The 20,047-nt window shown below is 39.0% G+C and overlaps 1 protein-coding gene across 1 annotated transcript; it reads right to left on the reverse strand.

Annotated features, from left to right (window-relative positions):
• Positions 1 to 8,174: 8,174 nt before the first annotated feature.
• asrgl1 (asparaginase and isoaspartyl peptidase 1) lies at positions 8,175 to 16,266 on the reverse strand. Its single transcript, XM_035663646.1, has 7 exons — positions 16,173 to 16,266; positions 14,470 to 14,665; positions 13,838 to 13,980; positions 13,185 to 13,339; positions 11,986 to 12,107; positions 9,760 to 9,870; positions 8,175 to 9,667 (listed from the first exon to the last, which is right to left on the reverse strand). Exons 2-7 carry the CDS (start codon positions 14,663 to 14,665, stop codon positions 9,462 to 9,464), a joined length of 933 nt encoding a protein of 310 aa, XP_035519539.1. The 5' UTR covers positions 16,173 to 16,266; the 3' UTR covers positions 8,175 to 9,461.
• Positions 16,267 to 20,047: the final 3,781 nt, after the last annotated feature.

Here is a 20,047-nt window from a genome sequence, read left to right on the forward strand (position 1 = left end):
GAAGGCGGAGGAGGAGGAGGAGGAGGAGGAGGAAGAGGAAGAGGAGGTGGAGGTACAGGTAGGGAGAGGAAAAGGTAGGAGGGGGAACAAGAGTGGGAGGATGACGATGGGAAAAACACGGAGGGGGAGGAAAAGTATGAATAGAAGGAGAGAAAGAAGATAATAAAAAAAGAGGACGAAAAGGTGGAGGAGAGGAGGCAGGGTGAGGAGGAAGAGAAGGGTAGGTGCAGAGAGGTGGAAGTAAGGAGGAAAGAGAAGGAGGAAGGAGAGGGAGATGAAGAGGATGGAAAAGAGGAGGAAAGTGGAGAGGATAATAATGAGGAGGAAGAGAAGGAAGAGGAGGAGGAGGAGGAGGTACAGGTAGGGAGAGGAAAAAGAAGGAGGGGGAACAAGAGTGGGAGGATGAAGAGGAGTGGGTGCAGAAATTTAACAAAATAAAACATAATTACAGTAAAATTTCAAAATAAAAGCGCTGAGGTTTCATTACACAGCTTTTACTTTTTCACACAGATACCTGTGTGTGTGTGTGTGTGTGTGTGTGAGAGAGAGAGAGAGGGTGTGTGGGTGAGTGTCAGTGTGTGTCTGTGTGTGTGTGTATGTGTGACGGTAGATTCCCTCAAAGCTTTTTCCCACAATGCAAAAGCCTGGGAACCAAAAGTAAAGACAGGTAAAACCACTCCTCCTCCTCCTCCTCCTCCTCCTCTTCCTTCTCTCTTCCTCCTCTCATCCTCTTCTTTCCTCCCCCCTCCCTCCCCCCTCCCTACTCCCATATTCCCCTTTCTGCAGCGATAAAGAAAAAAAAGACTTTTATTTTGACAGTCTTATCAGGACAATGAGCTGAAATCAAACAGCGCTCTAATAGTCTGGAGACGCCTTGATCCTGGATTTGTCTTTCTTTCTCTTCTTTTTCTCCCATCTTTCTTCCGCAGAGACACCTCCATCTACCTCCGTCTCCCCCCTTCTCCCCTCCTCCCCCCCTTTATGCCCCTGTGATGGGACTCGTAAGGCTTTTCTAAGCTGTCTTTAGCTTCTCCTCTTCCTCTCTTTTGGGAATGGATCTACTGATGAAGAGAAGATGCAGGGAAAGAGTATAAAAGAAGGAGCTGAAGAAGATGAAGACAGAAAGGGAGGCTACACAGAGGAAGTGAACGAGGAAGGAAGGGAGGGAGGGACACTGAATGGTCAAAAGCATGTGGACATTTTTAGATTTAATGTCATGCAGCAAAGGACTCTGGGAGTTTAAAATAATAAGTCAAGTGTTTTATAGATAACTTATTCTAGTGTCATTTCCATGACCATATTATAGAACGATACCAATTTCATAAAATTTATTTTAAAGTCCAGGTGAAACGGAAATCGTGGAAATGTATTTCCTATAAAAAAAGTTGGGGAAGGACTCAACAACACGTCCAGACCGACATCTAATGGCGAACGACAGGGAATAAAGCACTGAGGTGTTTTCATCGTCTTCAGTACAGAAGAGTGGAGGCTCATAAATGAACCACGTGGCTGCAACGTTCAGGTGTCCACATACTTTTGTCCACAAAGTAAAGAACGGGAGAGAGAGAGAGAGAATAGGGAGAGTGTGACATGTAGCGTAAATGAAAAAAAATATTTGTGTTCTCTGATACGGACGACGAGACTGACAGCTCATCTTTGTTTTGAACGAGGTCAGAGGTCACGGCGACACACACACACACACACACACACACACACACACACACACACAGTGGAGAGATAATATTTGTCTGTATCTGCAAATTGCGTAATTACTTCCAGAGAGAGAGAGAGAGAGGGAGAGAGAGAGGTGTGATTGAAGAAAGAGTGACAGAGAGTGTAAAGGATGGAAAGACAAAGAGATGTGATTTTAAAGGAGCTTTACACCAATTCCATACACAGTTTAGACTAACTCAATTGTTTGACGTCAATCTGTAGGAGGAAATAACCCTGATGATGTCATTGTGATGTCATCAGGAATCTTCAACATCATCATATCTTTACGGTAAAAAACTGATATGGTAGAACTTTTTCTATTACAGTAAAAGGATGTTAGTACAGTTGAGTTTTAATCAACAGAAAGAGTTTTACTGTATGGAAATCCCATATGATGCTCTGACTGATTTTCTGTGCAGTTTACAGTCTGTAATATAAAAAATGACTTTATTCTGTATAAATTCCTTTAAAATGTCGTATAAATAAAGGTTTTGCTGTAACAGAAACTTTAACCTATTTACAGTTTACAGTCTTTTACTGTAAAATCTACAGACATTTACAGTGATAATAATAGACATAATAATAGGGTACTAATTAAATTTTGTTTTTATGTTTATGTTCATAGCATTGCCCCCCATCTTCTCCCACTTTGAGAAACACTCCCCTAAAGTTTAACCTATCTCTACCTGAGCCCTGCAATGTCTGTCTTCACTTAATCTGCAGTACACACACAGAGCTGTGCATTTGCCAGCCCACCTTATTGCTTTGTTTAGACACAAACTAGTGCAATCAGAACCCACTGGTCTCTCCCAGTGGGCCTGAACAGAACTAGAACATAAAGATGCCCAACCGTGAGGAAAGCATATAGGCCTTATCTCACCTTGCAGAGGCTGCATCAACCTCCACACTGCTGACTGTAGACAGGTCAACTGTGCACTGATGTCCTTTTCATTCCGCACAGATCAGCTGAGAACGTCTCAATAACAGGTCTCCTTTTATGTGCAGATATTCTTGCTATGTCGGTTATGTAAAGGGCCACATGTTTTTGCTGTACTCACAACAAGATGCCTCAACTGACCGCATTTAACGCCTAAAACTAAAGGATCATAAACCGGTGTCTAAATTGAATCTGATGTTGCTTAAAAGATATAAATTAGCAGACTCTGTGTGCCAGCAATTAAATGTGTATTGAGGTGGGCATGTGATGTTTATGCAGGCTCTAGTGTCAGAGTTCATTTTGACTTTCTGTGTACTACACTGCTTATTTAAAGATGTCGATGGATATTGTCGATACGTTAAAGTGTTGTAATGACAGACATAACAGTGCTATTTTGCTTCTACATTTTCTCTCTGTACACTAGTGACCAAATAAGTAACATTTTTAAACAATATTGTACCATGCAGAGCCGGTCCAAGCTGCGTAAAGTCTCCGCCATCTCCCCTCACATGTCGGGTGTTAATGTGTACCAGGTTTTATAGTAGGATCTAATTAAACTGTCCTGCCATACAATTGGGAAAACACACATACTGACATCCATGGAGAGGTGAAATGGTTGGTTAAAAGTAGAACTTCATGGATTTATAAACACTATTTATTCGATGCCATCTTTCTAGCTGTAGTATAGGTTTGAACAGAATAGTTTGGTTTTCTCACCTGTATATATACTCTGATAACACATAGTGCTTTATATACATTAGTAAAAGATGATGTAGACTCGGACAAGGATTCTCTAACCGCAGCGTGTATGCAGATATTTTGTGAAATAAAGCTACAACCAGAGCCTGTCGGCTTCTGTTTACATTTTATAGACAAAGATAATTGTATAATATTGTGAGGGCTGGACTTATTACCAGGCAGCAGAGCCAAAGCTCAGTTTCTATTATTTTCTACATTTTAATAGTCACTTAAGATTTTATAGAAAATATTATATTCTGTTCTGTATAGATCTACTTATTCTTAGACCGACAGGTGGAGCAGTTTCAAAAGATGGAGGATTGTAGTGGGAGTACCGGGATGTGTGACTGTGTGGCAAACAGTTTACATGGCTTGCAGGTCAGGTAGGAGGGCCCCCTTAGTAGAGTTTTGCTTAGGGCCCCATGGAGGTCAGGACCTGTTCCAGTACCATGCAACCATGAGTGTGAGGGTTTCACTGTTACAGAAACTGTATTTAACCTATTTAAGGTCTTTTACTGTCATGGTTTGACAGTTTTTCACCGTAAACTCTACAGCTATTCTTTACAGTGTGGACCAGACCACCCAGTCAGAATGTCATAAAACTTTGTAATACTGTAAGTTACATAACGCTAATGTGAAAATATCCTCATGTAGGCGATACCATGAGGTAGAATACAGACACACAGTTTTCCACAAATATTATACTGTATTGTACACCATGAAGTAGTCCAAAATAAACAGTTGCATCTAGTGTAAGTAAACTCGGGCCAAGTTGGCCCATGGGGCACTTGCCGTGGCCCACTTTGAGCCTTCTGGGCTGGGGAGCCTTTGTCCGAGCACTGTGTGCTGTCTGGGTAACCCTGGACCCTAACCCCGAACTGGCCCCTTGAAGAACGGAGAGTCGACCCAGATGTCCTCACTTGACAAACATTTACTCACTGTGAAGGATGAAAATGTCTCTCTCTCTCACAGATACTGTATGTCACAGACAACCGCACACAACCTGAAATGGCAGCGCATATTTGTGCCGTTTGCTGTTTCCACTGCCCTCATTATTGCTTTGTTTGGGGTACAAACTGGAGCAGAAGCCTACTGGTATCAGGATCTGGAAGCAGATAAAATACACTGTAAAAACTGTAGATTTTAAAACCATGACAGTAAAAGACCGTAAACTCTAAATAGGCTAAATACAGTTTTTGTAATAGTAAAACATTATATGGCATTTTAAAGGAATTTATATGGAATATTTCTTTATATTAAGGACTGTAAATTGCACAGAAAACTACCATCAAACTTGTATTTATACAGTAAAATATGGAATCCAACCATAAAATCAACAGCACTAATATCCTTTTTTTGTAATAGTAGAAAAGTTGCACTGTATTTATCACAGTAAAGTTCTGCCAACCACAGCTGTCAGTTTTTTTCCGTAAAAGTAACTCCTTCTTTCTTTTTTTACAGTGTATCTCTAGGTTGAAGAATAAGTGTTTACACTCAAAGCACCGTGAGGATGTGGGAATTAGGTAAGAGAGTTGACACTCAAAGCAGCATGGGAGGTGTGACCTATAGAGGATATCCCACTCACAGTTTACTGTAAGACCATTTGGATTAAAGCAGGTCAAAACAGCATGATAAACAGCTACTGTACATAGAGCGCCCATGAGTAATGCACATGCAGTCTAAACAGGTTCCTGGTAGCTACTTTTGCTCCAGGAGGTGGAAATGATGGTCAGTCAGTCAGTACTTTGGTTATCTTGACCAAACTGCAGCTCAAATATAAAACCATTTGAGTAACTGCCATAAAAATGTGTACACACAATCTTTAAAACTAAAGGATTAATTGTAATGAAATTTGGTACGGACGTTTATGTTGCCCTGAGGAGGAATAACTTCTGTAAACCGCTGACCTGTTTGTGGTTTTGTATGTTAGCCTGAATATTTCAAGAAAATCTAAATATAATAAAACGTCATCAGCGTAAAGAGTGAGTAAAAAGCAAAAGTAAGGAGCACTGGGGGATAGGAGGCATCTTTGACAAGAGGACATTTCCAGTTTTATACGGTCAGCAAGACGTCCATTTGTCTTGATCCTTGCAGTAGAAGCTGAATATAAAGCTTTTATACTGTTAAAGGTGCACTGTAAAAACACAAAAGTTACATTCAGTGTCACCTACCAAATTGCATTATTTTTCTTAAAAATGTAAACCTTGCATTGTTTACATCCGTGTTTACTTGCAAGCAGTCTTCTTCTTTGCCTTTATCGGTGCATTGCTGTGTTTTTTGGCATATTGCTACCGCCAGTCAATCACTGGAATTACATTAAAACCATTGGTTGAACTGTTTATTGTGTCACTCATGTGCATCCTTGATGAAATAAACAAGGACCTGTTCATAAAAACTGCTTCATACTGCTGACTCCATAGGATACCTTTAATTGAATTTGAACTGTACCTTTCATTGTTAACCACCCTAATTAAATCCATATATATGTACATTTCTTTGTACTGCACTGACAAAATGGCTACTAGTTTGAGAAAGGAGGAAAATATGTTAATCATCAAGCATTTATATTTTTAGGGTATTGTAATGTTAATATGTACTAAAACAGTGCCCTCTAGTTTAATACACACTCTAGGCTTAAACACTAACTTCAGCACACAGATTTTATGGGCAAATGAGGCATGAAACACACACAGGTCAGGGATAAAGGCATTTATTACCTCTCCTAGACTCCTACCTCTCCTTTACTGTAACTACTTCTCTGACAGCAGATCAGAATCTTTATAGAGATTATCTACAAGCAAAACAGTTTATTTACACAGTATACTGAAGAAAACTGTGGGAGAGATAGTGTTTGCACCTCTAAGCAAATGTGTGTGTTTCATATACATGAGAACGCAAACACGGCAGAGGAGAGACAAAGGAAGGGGAGGAACTGTAGGTCAGATTTCACTGATCTATTAGAGATCTGGTTGAGTACTAGGTCAGTTTGACCTGTTTTACTGAAGTCAGTCCTCCACAGTTCTCAAGGGTTGTTGTTGTTGTTGTCAGTGTGGCTCTTTATGAACCTACGGAAGCCCATTTCTACCAATGTGATGGATCCTGTAAGTCTGTATAATGAGAATATTCCTCAATATTTTTATTTATTATCTCAAAATAATGATTGAAGAAAAGTGCTTCCGTAGTGTTCTGTGTTCCTCAGGATTCAGGCTTTAGTGTAGTGCACCCAGAGGCTCAACTGTCACCACCCGGTGGTTCATGTAGATTTTGTGAGAAAGAAGAAGAGTTAGATTCATTTATTTTTATGGAATTGTTTTGGATTGACATTAAAAAGCGGATTTCTGTTTGCAACTCACTTCTTTATAGTGATGTTTGGTGATTAAGGGATGATAAAGGAAAAGACCTGAACATCATCATGATGATGTTCAGGTCTTTTCCTTCTTCCATGTATTTTCTTTTACCTAAGAGAAGAACAACTGGTGAATCCCAGAAATGAATGGGCACTAACAAAATAAAAACAAATCATGCATATAAATAAAAATGATAGAAAATGTGTTCATATGTGGTCTCCTGTGTCTACAAAAACCAGGAAGTGGTCTAACAAAAGCAACCTGAAGTCTCTCAGCAGTACAGGCGTTCTTTGGGCTCTGAAGGAAAAATATAAATAGCAACTGATTCTCTCATCCGCGGCACCAGGAGTTTATTTATAATACTGCAAAGCAAAGGTGAATCTGATCACATCCTGCGCTCGCTGCCTCTGGACACAGAGGACAGAATGACAGTGCAGATACGTTACTGTGTTCAGACCTCACTCAAGGGACAAGTGTCATCTCAGGATTTAAGATCAGCAGGCTGCAGCTGTAAAGCAGTGCTTCCCAACCTGCAGGTCAGGACCCACAACAGGTGTTGGCAGGGCTTCACGGGGGGGTCGCGAGGGCTCCTTGATTATAAGGGGTGTAAAAAGACTTGACAAATATACACAGTAGGCCGATATCTCATTATTTTTGTTCATTTCTGTGAAGAAAACTAAATTAAATTCTTATTTTTAAAAGATTTAGACTATGAAGAACTGAACACAAGTTGTATTAACAGAAGAAACTAATCTCTGATCAATATTTATTTGGAAATAATCTTCTCAAAATCATTTTACACAAACTTCCTGCAGTTATTGTGTATACTGTTGGGTTCATTGTACAGTTATTACTTGTTTTCTACGTTTATTTTTACGGTAAAAAACTGGCAGCTGTGGTTGCCCGAACGTTATCGTAATAAATATGGTAAAACTTTTTAGTGCTTTTGTTTTTACGGCTAAAGTTTCATATTTTACTGTATAAATTCAAGTTTTTACCATCAAAAGAAGCTGTTTTGTCACATGAAAATACCATATGAATGCAGTACAGTAGTTTCCTGTGCAATTTACTAACTCTAATATAAAAAAAACAAAAAACATCTACAGACATTTTTTAGTGAATATGAAATATCCATAAAATGTCATTTAGTTTACTTAATGATAGAAAACTGATGTAGGGCTCCATGTTCAAACCCTCTTGTGGAGAAGATCGATGTAAATGTCAATAAAGTTCACTCACACATCTGGATTATTTCTCTGTTTGAATAGAAAGCAAAAGAACAAAGTGGCTCAGTTCTGAGAGTCATAAAACGTGTGTGGAGTGTTTCTACTTGTATACAGCACCACCTAGTGGATCCAAAAGGAGTTACAGAGCTTAACACATCAGCGCCCCTCTACACACAGGCTTTCTGGGTAAATGAAGCATGGAACTTGCAGTGGTCAGAGATTACTGCCATTTATTGTCAACAATCAGTGTTTTTATAAGACAGAGCTTCAGCATTAACAATCATCATCTGATCAGCAGCACTTCACAAATACTGGCTCCGGTTCCAACTTTGTACTTAACACTTTCACAGTATCTCTAGTTTTGATTTTATTCTCACTGGAGCAGGTTGCCTTTGATTTTTAATGAATTACACAAAAAAATTATAATAATCGCAAATATTTTTGCAATTCTAACTTTCTCCCCCGCAAAAATAAAATAAAATAAAAACATTGTAACATGTGTCGCAATATTTAAGAACAGCTGCAGTGAAATCAGGCATTTTAAGCAGCAACAATCTCCTGGAGGGACTCTGAAATAATACATACTTTATTACACAGGAAGATGATTACAAAGTGCTCATTTTTCATCTAATAATAAAACTTTAATGAAGGATTTCTTTCAAAAGGTCAATTTGAAAATCACACAAATTTTTTTTTATTTAATTTGAAAATACTGTGTAGAAAAAGTTCATGTATAATCTTTCAAGTAGGTTTCTGCAGGTTCCAACTGGTTCAATTTAAGACTTTTTAAGACCATTATGAATGCAAGTTAAGACCTATTTTATATCCATACTGGCAAAAAAGTATGAAGGAAAAACAGTATTGGTTAGTTCTTACAGCATGATCAATACAAATTGTTGTGAAAAAAAAAAAAACTTCATTAATCCAATCAAGACCTGTAAAAATCATATAGACATTTTCAGATTATTGGATCAGTCCTCAGTTACATTTTGGCTGCCAATGTGGCTTTTCTTGTTTTTAATGATTCAAACTGTTTGTTATGGAGACAGCTCCACTAAAAGCTGATGATTTGTGCTAAAACAAGTTGGTTTGATGTTAATACAAATTCAGCTCAGTCCAGTCACTGTTGTGTCAACACTATCGGATCATCCACCTCCCACAGTGTGACACAACTCCAGGTCGAAGGTCAGTGAGCTCCTCAGGACGTCCTGTCAGTGTGTACTGAAGGGAAATCACAAGCTGCCTGCATGCAGGAAATACTTTCATGATGGAGTCTGATCAGTAGAGCCTTTCTGTGAGTCACATTGCACAGTCAATCAATCAATAACATCTCTGTGCCGCTCTAGTGCTGTATTAGATTGTAGATTTAATCAATACTGATTTGTTATTAGTATTAAGTAGGATTATTCGTGACTTAAGTACTTTTTTGTCTCACTAGTGCAAAATTACAGCCTTATAAAACAAAGAAAGCCGTATGGGTTGTGTTTAGTGTCAGTGCGGCTAATCGATGCTCTGGGTGAAGTGTTCCCCGGTGTACAGGCCGTAGTGTAGGGTGTCCTTCTGGGCTGCGGCCCACGCCATCTGCCGGCTGGAGAAGTGAGCGGCCCAGTGGCCCTGAGGGTCCACTGTCACCACCCCGCCCAGCCCATCCACTCTGGACTTCATGTAGGCCAGGCCTAAGTCACTGGCTGCCTCTACTGACTGACCTGAGGAGAGAAGACACTGAACTACTGCACCAGGCACGGCAGAATTACTTTGTGTGTGTGTGTGTGTGTGTGTGTGTGTGTGTGTGTGTTACCTTGCTCCACGTGGAACAGGATGAGTCGGGCTAGAATAACCTTCATGATGGCTTCTCCGTGTCCTGTAGTTGACACTGCTCCTGAGCTGTTGTCAGCGTAGCCTCCACAGCCTGACAGTGACAGTATGAGAGAAACACTTAATATTATATGCACTTATTTTAGGTAGAAAGTTTTTTATTTGTAGTTTGTGACTAAGTGTCAGAGAAGAAGACAATGAAAAGCTTCCCAGCTTTGGTTAGGGCTGTGAAGTGTAAGTGTAGTTTAGCCATGTTTCAACAGTTTTATGACAAACTACTGAGTTGTTATACGGATGCAACAGACCTTTTTCACAGCAGCTATTTTGACATGAAAGGGTGCTGCTCTGTGGAAAGGCTCTGCTGGTTTCCTGTTGGTAGAAAAAACCCATTAATAGTGTTTTCCACCAAATTAGCTCTAGTTGTTGAACTGGTCTTGGAACCTCGTTGCTATCCAGTGAACCAGTGAACCTTCCCAGCAGTTTTGAGTGGAACCAGTGTAATCAGATGGGTGTTTGATGTCAAAATGGCTGCTGCAATAAAGGCCTATTAAGTAGATGGGAGAGTACTTTTCTCTTGAAACACACTGTAGAGCACACTCTGACACTGTATTGATCCTCTGATCTCGTCACTTTATAACTTTCAATTACTGATAATAATGATAATGATTGAAATGGCGGCAGTGTGACGGACGAGGAGCAGCAGTTACAGCACACAGGTGATGATGGGAAGTTTATATTATTATTTATTACTTATGATTATGAAATTATAGCTGATAACTTACTGGTTGATAATAATTTATTTGGAATTGTAAAATGTTTGATAGGCTGTAAGTATGTTCGTGTTTTTGATGAACTTTACTGGAACAAATAAATGAACATTTGAAGAGTCAGAACTGTTTTTGTTGTGTTCACAATAGTGGTGTCAGAAAATATTAAATCATCCATCTTTGCTCACCACATCGGAGCCTTTCTCCCCCTCAGGTGTAAATAAACTACAGGTTATGAACTTCTCTTTAAAACACAAACGTGTGAAGTTATCGGTTATAAAGATGATTCAGAAAAAGGTTCAGAAATGAAGAGCTGCAGAGAAACTGACAGTGACTGTAAGTTACCTGTAATTTAAATGCTTTCATTCAAGTTTCAACTTTTCACCAGACAGCCTTTGTAGCTGAAGGCGGACGTCTGTTTCCGAGAGCGAGGCCGCAACTCGTGACAGTCCAATCACTCATTTACTGATAGTGACAGATTACACAGGGCTGAAGCGGCCCAAATCCACTTACTGCTGTTTACTGTCGCTCAGTGTAAAACAGCTCTGAGATGATTCAGCCCCTGTCACACAGATGTACACTTATCTTCTCAAATGACACTTTGGGTTCTGGCATATTACTCAGGCAACATTAGGTTATTAGTGTAAGCCAGTCAGCGCTGTGGCTCTGACACAATGAGCATGAACTGGGCAGTATTACATGAGTCTATGGCCGTGGTTCTCTCAGTGTACTCAAAGAGAAATCCTGTATAAAGAGGCTCAATACAACACCATGGTAGAACTGAAAAATAGTTAAATGTTGTAGAATCCATCACTAAACTCATGGCAAACCACTTTTTTGTCATCATGCAATAAGACTAACATTAAAATTGCATTGAATCTTCCACTTCTACAAGTTCCACTTGTTGCACAATTTAACAAAAGAACATCTTAATCATTAATTCTTTGCAACAGGGAGGCAACTACAGGAAACAAACCCTGTTTTTTGGTTTCAGGACAGTTGACAGTTTACAGTAATTAACGATTGCATTGAAACATTAGAATACTGAATATAAATTGTGGTTTATTGTACAGACATTTACATTAAATATAATATAGTATAATTATTTTAGGAAATGTGCATGACTGATATTTTATATTTTCTTGCGTGTCCTCTGCAGTACCCCGTTTGAGGAACACTGGTCTATGGGAAACCCTTTTGACAAGATATTTGACACAAAAATAAGAATCGGCACCATGTGTTACTGTTGTACGGTATGTTGTCAGCAAACACAGAGCTTGTGGTCAACTATCAACCAGTCAGGCTTTGATTACTAACTAACCACACATGTCCAATCTCTATTGGTCAAAGGTCACCAGACTGGTGAACACAACCTTCCTATTGTTTTTGTCTGATAAAATGTTCATTAAAAGAAACTCCATACAATACATGTGAGGACTGACCTACGCAGGGTGTGTCGCCCACCCGACCCTCCATCTTATTCAGGATCCCACCAGTGGAGGTTGCACAGGCTACGTTGCCCTCGCTATCCACTGCCACGGCTCCAACCGTGCCCATCTTCCCCCTACACGACAAAAAACACAGAACACAGACTTATTTTTATTCTAAAGAACACTGAAGGTATAACCAGTTGTGTATAGTGACCTGGTTATTGAGTTATACTGAGCTAAAACCAGCTTACTGTGAGGGACACTTTCTTTTGAGGATCAGCTCCTCGCTGCTTGTACTGTATCCTCTGAAAGGCTTGCTGTTTGGTGGAGAGTGCAGCTGTAGTCTCAGCAGTAAATAAATTCCAACGATGACCCAGAGTCACAGCAAAAAAATCTGTCCAAACATCCATGGAAGTTTCTCAGACTGCTCCTGCTGCATAATCCAGTTCACCAGTGTTGATTCTTGTGCTCAGTATGTTCCAAAAAACCTTTCCAATAAATCTTTACTTTGCTACATCAGGAGGTCCTTACATATAAAGAGGCCGACGATCTGTGTTTAGTTATGTTGTGGACAAACCTGCTGTCACTGAGGACGTTTCAGACACTTAAATGGGTCTCTGAGGAGACGACGAGATGGGAGGCTTCAAGTAACCTGACTGGGCCCGATCAGGGAAGTCATCATTCAGTGCCAATCTTTGTTCTTCTTTCAATGAAGAAATACTCTCCACTAACCTCTGGAGGAGTTGCCATTGTCGTTTAATGAACAGTGTCTTCTCGCCGTGTCACACCTTGCGACCACCAACGCAGCTGCCAGTACGTCCTCATTGGAGGCTGATTGGTCCAGAACCACTGTACTGACCACAAACTGAAGACTGAGGTCTGTCAAGATGAATTCTCATGTGATCTCGCAAGTCCAGCTTCGTCACAAGGTTTTAAAGAGGAGTGTCCCAAGTGTATCTAATAAGGAGTTTTATTTCTGGATGCCAGCACCCCTTCAATCACAATCTCTGTAGTGAGCCTCATAAGTAATTGCAGTCTCCTCAAACTGATGCTGGTAAGACTGCAGAGGTCTCCTTTAGTAAATGCAGTTCTATTGGAAGCAGCTTACAGAGAGCAGTGCAATAACTCATATCTCAGTATGTTTCATCTCTAATGGATCACGGTGTATTCGGAACAAATGCTGATGAGTTTAAAACAATGTTGTGTCTCACATTTGGCACTCCACAGGGTTGGCATCAGGTTCCAGGTTCTTTTTCCAGCGCATGTGGGAGTACTCGGTGATGAGGGACTCTTGGGGCACCTCAGGGACGCCCATAGACCGGGCAAACTGACCGGCCCCCTCTGCTGTCAGACACACATGACTCGTCTGAAACAGAGATCAAAGTTCACATCTTACATGCGTTATTACTAACCCTAATCCCAGGGTTACTATAACCCTAACCCTAACCCTTGAGGTTAATATGACCCTAACAATAACACTATTTTCCTAAACCTAACAAGTGGGTTTATTGGCTGAACCTATGTGCGACAGAAAATTGAAGATAATTCAAAAACAGCCAATAATTCAAGTCACTAAGTAAAAAAAATTGTTTCACAGGAGAGTCGAACCCCAACCTCCCAGGTAAAGGTCCTGGACTTGACCCATTTAGTTTGGATGTAGATCTTTATGTTGATGTCCTTAAAGTACATGTGTAATTGACTACATCTGACTGAATGTATAGTATCGTCTTGCCGTCATTCTTTCAGTATTTACAGAGTGTAGGAGTTAAATTAAACGTTTGTGAGCATCATGCTACATGCTACTTATACGTACATAATAGGGTGTGCTGTCAGCACCAGAGTGTGTGAGTTTAAATGTACGTACCTTGTCCATAACCAGTCTTGCTAGCTGGATGGGGTTAGCTATGTTGCGTACAGCAGACACGGCACCACTACCCAGTGATTTCCCATCCATCACAAAGGCATCCATCTCCACATCTCCTTTGATGTTCAGCACTGACCCACAGCCTGAAACGAGATTTAAGAGACGATGTGAGTCTAAAGGGACAAAGAATCTTTTGTGTACAGAGGTGACATTTGGCCTACGGGTGGAGGGAGAGGACAGCTCAGGTATCTGAAAACGGGTTCATGTTGGGAGTTCTTTTAGGGAGTTTACATGTGATTCATATATTTGAGAGCAATCTGTGCATTGATTTAGATTCTTGTGCACAAGTTAGTCCTTTTAGGGACCTTCAGCATCATTAAGAACATAAAATGCATGTTCCTTTTCATGCTTGGGTCTTATTAGTTGTGCAAATTAGTTAATGAAGTTAACGTTGCCCAAACTGCGAATGTTTTTATACACAAAAGACAAAAGGCTCAAGAACAAGGTGGACTTATTCATATGTTGGATTTGATGCAACTCTGTGGCTTCACCCACTGAAGCGCGAAGGAGGAACTACGGTGGCCTGCACATTATGGTTCATTACCCACAGTGCAGTAGTGTGAGTGCGCTACCTGCGTTGAAGGAGGGGTTATTCTCCAGCTCCGTCACAGCCCCTACCACAGCGTCCATGCTGCTGCCCCCTCCCTGGAGGATAACGTACCCCGCTCGGGCTGCTGAGCACACCCCCGAAGTGGACCTTTCAGACCGCTCCTTCGGGATGTGACCCGCCCCTCCGTGGACCACCACCACTGGCAACACGTCAGTCATCTGAGAGGCACACATGGAGAGACAGGATGTAAGACAGGAGGTAGACGTAGTGGTAAAGGACAGTTCTAACATGGTGTTGATGAGTTTCATTGTTTGGACTACAACATGAAGCATCTTGTTTCTGCAGATCTGGGGGCTTGAAGCTCTCAGGTCCAGTTAGTTAGCAGGGTTGTTTAGCTTGTTAGATGTTTCACTCTTCTCATTCTAACAGTGCAGGCGAGGTGCAGTGGACTGATTGCACAGCAGGAAAAACACAGGCAGACTTAATGAGAGTAACGATAGCTCAGTTCCATTACAGGTACAGGTACAGTGTGGACAGTAACACAACCATCATTTCTATTAAACCCGTGTACAGACACGCCTTTATGTGATCTTCTTATTGGTTTTTTTATTTAATGGCTTTTATCCTGCTTTTATTATTGTATTATTGTATTTTATTTATTTTTACATTTAATTACATATTGTGTATCACGGCTATAATTTAGCTTTGTCACTTTGTAAACTGTTTGTAAAAAGGTGCTATATATAAATAAAGTTATTCTAATTATAATAAAACCATCATAAATGAATTTCTAAGCACTTTTAACGTATTGAATAAGGTTCATTCAGACCCAGCAGCAGGCAGCAGGAGGACAGGTGAGCGAGGTGTAGTGCATTAAAACTTAAACAACAGAGCTCCACTGTGTGTAGTCAAAAACACAGAAAAACTAACTAAATGTGCTTGGATAAACTTACCTTGCACTAGCTTTTGGCACTTTAATGTATTTATTTAACATTTATTAATGTTATGTCTCCCTTCTTCCAATATCAGTGAGTGTAAACTGATTAATATTAAAATGAATGTCTCATTAATGAAAAGGATTTATGAAATGACATATATGTATATATATATATATATAGTTATAAGTGATGTGCCTTTAGTAGACTGTACAGAGGACAAACAGACAATAAAGCCATAAACCTCTTTATATCCAACCTTTGGTCTAAGATAAACAGCTTTGGTACAGAACCAATTTCACACTAAATTCATTAAAAACATATTAATTAATAACTCTTTGGTTAACAGCAAAATAACTAATCCCAAAACAGGTGAAATATAGTTTAAAATCAGTGATTTCAGATTATTTATTAACAGTTTTAGTGAGAGTTTAACTAAGCTCCCACGCGGTGACAGAATAAGCCTGCGGTTATATATCCGGTGTAAGGTGGCTCAAGCTGTAAGGAAATACTTTACAATATATAAAACGAGAGCCGCTTCTTGAGCTGTCTGTGAGCCGAATTGAGAAGACACGTTAGAAACAAGCTGCAGTCATGTTAAAGCCAACAACAACCACAGTAATTAGCGGAAATATGAATTTTTTGCACGAATCGCCGCTAACGTTAATGCGGTTCGGCAAGCTAATGCCGCACAGACCGAGTGAAACCGAGCCACGGCTAACGTTACGTGTAAAACTCAACCGTTTACTAAATTGTTGGCTTTCTGTAAATCGTCAGTGCACCCACTCACCCTGAAGGTTGCTCGGTTGACATGAAGAATTCTTCCGGCTGCTGAGATATTGACAGCGTTGATGTAAAAGAAAAACAGCTTCACTTCCGGGATATGACCATGACACTTTCAAAATAAAATACAGTTCTTCATACCAAGCAGCAGACTAAATTCAACTTGTAGATCTTTTAAAGTTGCTCCAATCTTGCTGGAATTGATAAATGACTAAAATATATTTTATAATCCTTAACAAAAACTGTAAAAGAGGATACACAATAAGATATGTTTGGATTGATTAAAGCCCTTTGAAGTTAATTAAATCTAACCTATTTAAATGAGTTTGTTTTTCTCTTTTCTTTTCCGTTACAGTACGCTGCTGCAAAACATTGTTAAATAGGTTTAACAACCATTAACTGTGCCTGTGTGTTATTTAAAGATTAATAAAGGTTTAATGAAGAAAAAAGAATATATTCAACTTTAAGTAGTAGTAGTATGTCTAATGCTACTTGATAAAATTAGATAAAAGAAATATACGCATCATATATTCGTAAAATATACTTTTTATATTCTTTACTTTTATATTTTCCCTTTAAAGCCTAATATATAGTTTAATATAGAGGGAATATATAGTTAAACATAGTGGGAGAATCTATTTCAGCAATTAGATCAAACATTTTGCTATAAATCTATTAAGATTTTCATGATTATTATAATTATTAGTCATATAGTAACATAGCAGTAGTATAAGTTCTTACTCCATTCACGCTGCACTGGTTTTGTGTGTGTGTTTTATTATGAAGTCAAAATGACCTCATTTCCGTTTGTATGTTGGGTTGCTTGACTGAAAGTGAAATATCACATGAAAACAAATTAGGTGAAGAAAGTATAAAGTGACTGTGTGTGATCCAACTGTTCCAATCACATGTTTACATCTACTTTTATTATTTATATTTGTTTTATTATTGTCATTTTTATGACTTATTAGCCTAATCAATTTTACTTTATATTTCTGTATATATATATATAGATTTTGGCAATTGAATTACCTTGTATAGGAAACTGAGACAGACTAATGGAAATACTTTTATTGTGTAACTACTGAAATGAAATGAGACGGTCGGGTGTGCACACTCTTTGGCTCTCTCTCTGAACATTGCTGCCCTAAATAGGACCCTCCTTTAGGCTGAGTCAGAGCTGTTTGTTTGTCAGTTTGGGCCTGTTATGAGACGATGGTGATGATGATGATGATGATGATGATGAAGGGTTTGGGCTCCAGACTCACAGCTCCTCTCAGCACGGTTCCCCTGATGTTCAGTGAGCTGGCCGTGGTGCTGAAACACACACAGGAGGATTTAGGAGCTGATTTAACACTTGACCGTGAACTTACAGTGAGGCAGGCGGACCTGGACTCAGCTGGTCTACAACACTGTGACCTCGAGGACAATGTGGCATTAGTCTAATTTTAGTTCAGGAGGCAATTAGCTGTGCAGGAAGTTGTCAATTTATTAACCAAATCATGTTCTACACTGAATCACTGTTAGACCTGATGAGTTAGTTCAACTCAAACTGTTTGAGGAAACTTAAACCAGGAGTCTCAAAAGTCTCCATCCACCTCCCTATATAATATAATCTGGTACACAGGATTGTTTTCTAAATTATTATTTATTCTAGTTGTTTCATATCAATTTAAACTACACATGCATATACAATAAAAACTCATTTAAAAGCAATGTGTGGAAGGGGTTGATAAGAAGAGAGCAGAGCAAGTATGATGTTAGTAATATATATATTATATATACTTTGTTGTAGTACTTGAAGGTTGAAGTCGCCCTCCTATGATGATGTTGATGAGATGATGTTTGAGACCTCTGCATTAAACCATTTAATTTTATTAACTTGATGAAGATATTTGATTTGAGTAGAAGTAACAAAAGTTATTATTATTAAGGTAACTTTGGGTAAATTAAGTTAATTGTACTAATTTCATTCAGGTAATTGAAGTTAAACTTATATGCAACATTTGTCCAAACGTATTTAAAATGTGTGAACAGAATTTATCTGAATGAAGTCACTTAAATGTTTTCTTCCACTAAAACAAATTATTACATTTCCTGTCAAAACAGCTGAACCATTTATAATTAACCGGTTATTAAAATTATAGTACATTTCTATGTGATTTTTTATTTGGGCTTATGATGATTAATAAACTGAATTAAAAAGCTTATATACAGCATTATAATTATTACATTTTGATATATATGATATAAAGTCAACTTAAAGAAAATGAGTCAATCAAACTGGAATTATATCACCAATACTTTACACACATTTAAGTTCAATCAAAACAACTTTTTTGGACGTTTTTAATTTATGTTAACTTCTTTTATTATGTTAATTTATTTATTAAGATGTGTTAACAGTTAAAAATTGTCCAATAAAGCACATTTGTTTCTAAATTTAGGTTAATGTGACACAATGATACAGTGTATGTGATACACACGTTCCCACATGGTGAATTGTATGTGATCTGTAACGTTTAGGAGCCGCTCTCTATAGACCACACAGCCTATAATTGAAACGTTGTACTCTGACATACTGTAAATGTCAGCCTATAGCCTCACATGTGCACGACTGTGGTCGACCTCAGGCTCCCTTCAGATTGTTTTTCAGCATGAGGAAGTTGTGTGTGTGTGTGTCTGTGTGAGCTGGGAACTGCTGGAAGGATGGATAAGGAGGAAGGACAGAAGGAAGGAGTGGAAGGAGAGAGAGGGAGAGGGAGGGCGGGAGGAAAAAAAAGGGGGATGCGCGTCATTCTTACACGCAATGATTGGTGGGAGAGAGGAGGAGGAGGAGAGGGCAAACACTCTTATTGTGAAAGGTTCCATACAACACTACAATATGGTTCTCTAGACTCATTATTACAGTGTTACTGATATTATTTTGACCCACTTCACACACCAAACAATGGGATTATTCCTTTTTATGGTCAGTTTTTGAAACTTTTTCATCCATTTTTCTTTATTACTTTATACTCTTGTACACTGGATACATACTGTGAACACTTGAAGGTACACACCGAACTATTTCACCATGAAACTAAATCCCTTATTGTTTATACATCTTACCATAACATTAATTTACCAATAAATAATTGTATTTATATGGTAAAATATGGAATAAAACTCCACCTTTAACTGTAAAATCAACAGTACTGATATCCGTAATAGTAGAAAGGTTCTACCGTATTTATTACGGTTAAGTGTCTGCCAACCACAGCTGCCAGTGTTTTACCGTAACATGGCTCATACAGAAACTGAGTTTACCGTCTTTTACTGTAGTTTGATGTAGTTTGACAGTTTTTCATCGTAAAGTCTTTTAATGATGCCTTTAATATGATATAATCTATTCATATATTTATTATTTTACCCCAAATTTGAGCTGAGCCCTTGAATTGAAAAGGGTATAAATGAATGAATTAATGTAGCCTAATGTTAGCAGATTTTAAGAGAGTAAAAATACCTCTTTGGAAATAGTGTAATCCATAAAAGCACCTTTATATTCCTTATTATAATCCATTAATTTACCCATAAAGACCTTTTTGGGGACATGAAGCTTCGTTTTCAGTGTTAAATTACGAATGAATCAATAAAGGATTCCTAATGTGTCCAGTTAGTTATTATGGTCCTACAAACCCCACAATGCACCCTTGAGGAACCCTTTATTTGCTGTGTGTGCTACAGGCTGGCGTGAGCGCGCATCCTGACGGTGAGTGGAGCCCCCCATTCTCAAATGAGGGCTGCGCGCTCCCGCCGCAAGAGAAGTGAACGCGCTTGAGGGGCTGCGGTCCCATTGACGGTTCCGTCTCCCTGACAGCAGCATCAGCATCAGCATCAGCA

Source organism: Morone saxatilis, unplaced genomic scaffold, assembly GCF_004916995.1.
Source record: "Morone saxatilis isolate NCDOM2014 unplaced genomic scaffold, NCSU_SB_2.0 Contig19, whole genome shotgun sequence".
Taxonomy (NCBI): Eukaryota; Metazoa; Chordata; class Actinopteri; family Moronidae; genus Morone; species Morone saxatilis.

What these genes read in the sequence shown, in the direction of transcription:
- asrgl1 (XM_035663646.1), bottom strand. Translation starts at nt 14,665, where the DNA reads ATGACTGACGTGTTGCCAGTGGTGGTGGTCCACGGAGGGGCGGGTCAC. An exon ending in TAACCCCTCCTTCAACGCAG is followed by an intron (nt 13,981 to 14,469) that starts GTAGCGCACTCA and finishes ATCTCGTTTCAG; the next exon opens with GCTGTGGGTCAGTGCTGAAC. An exon ending in AACCCTGTGGAGTGCCAAAT is followed by an intron (nt 12,108 to 13,184) that starts GTGAGACACAAC and finishes TTTGTCGTGTAG; the next exon opens with GGGGAAGATGGGCACGGTTG.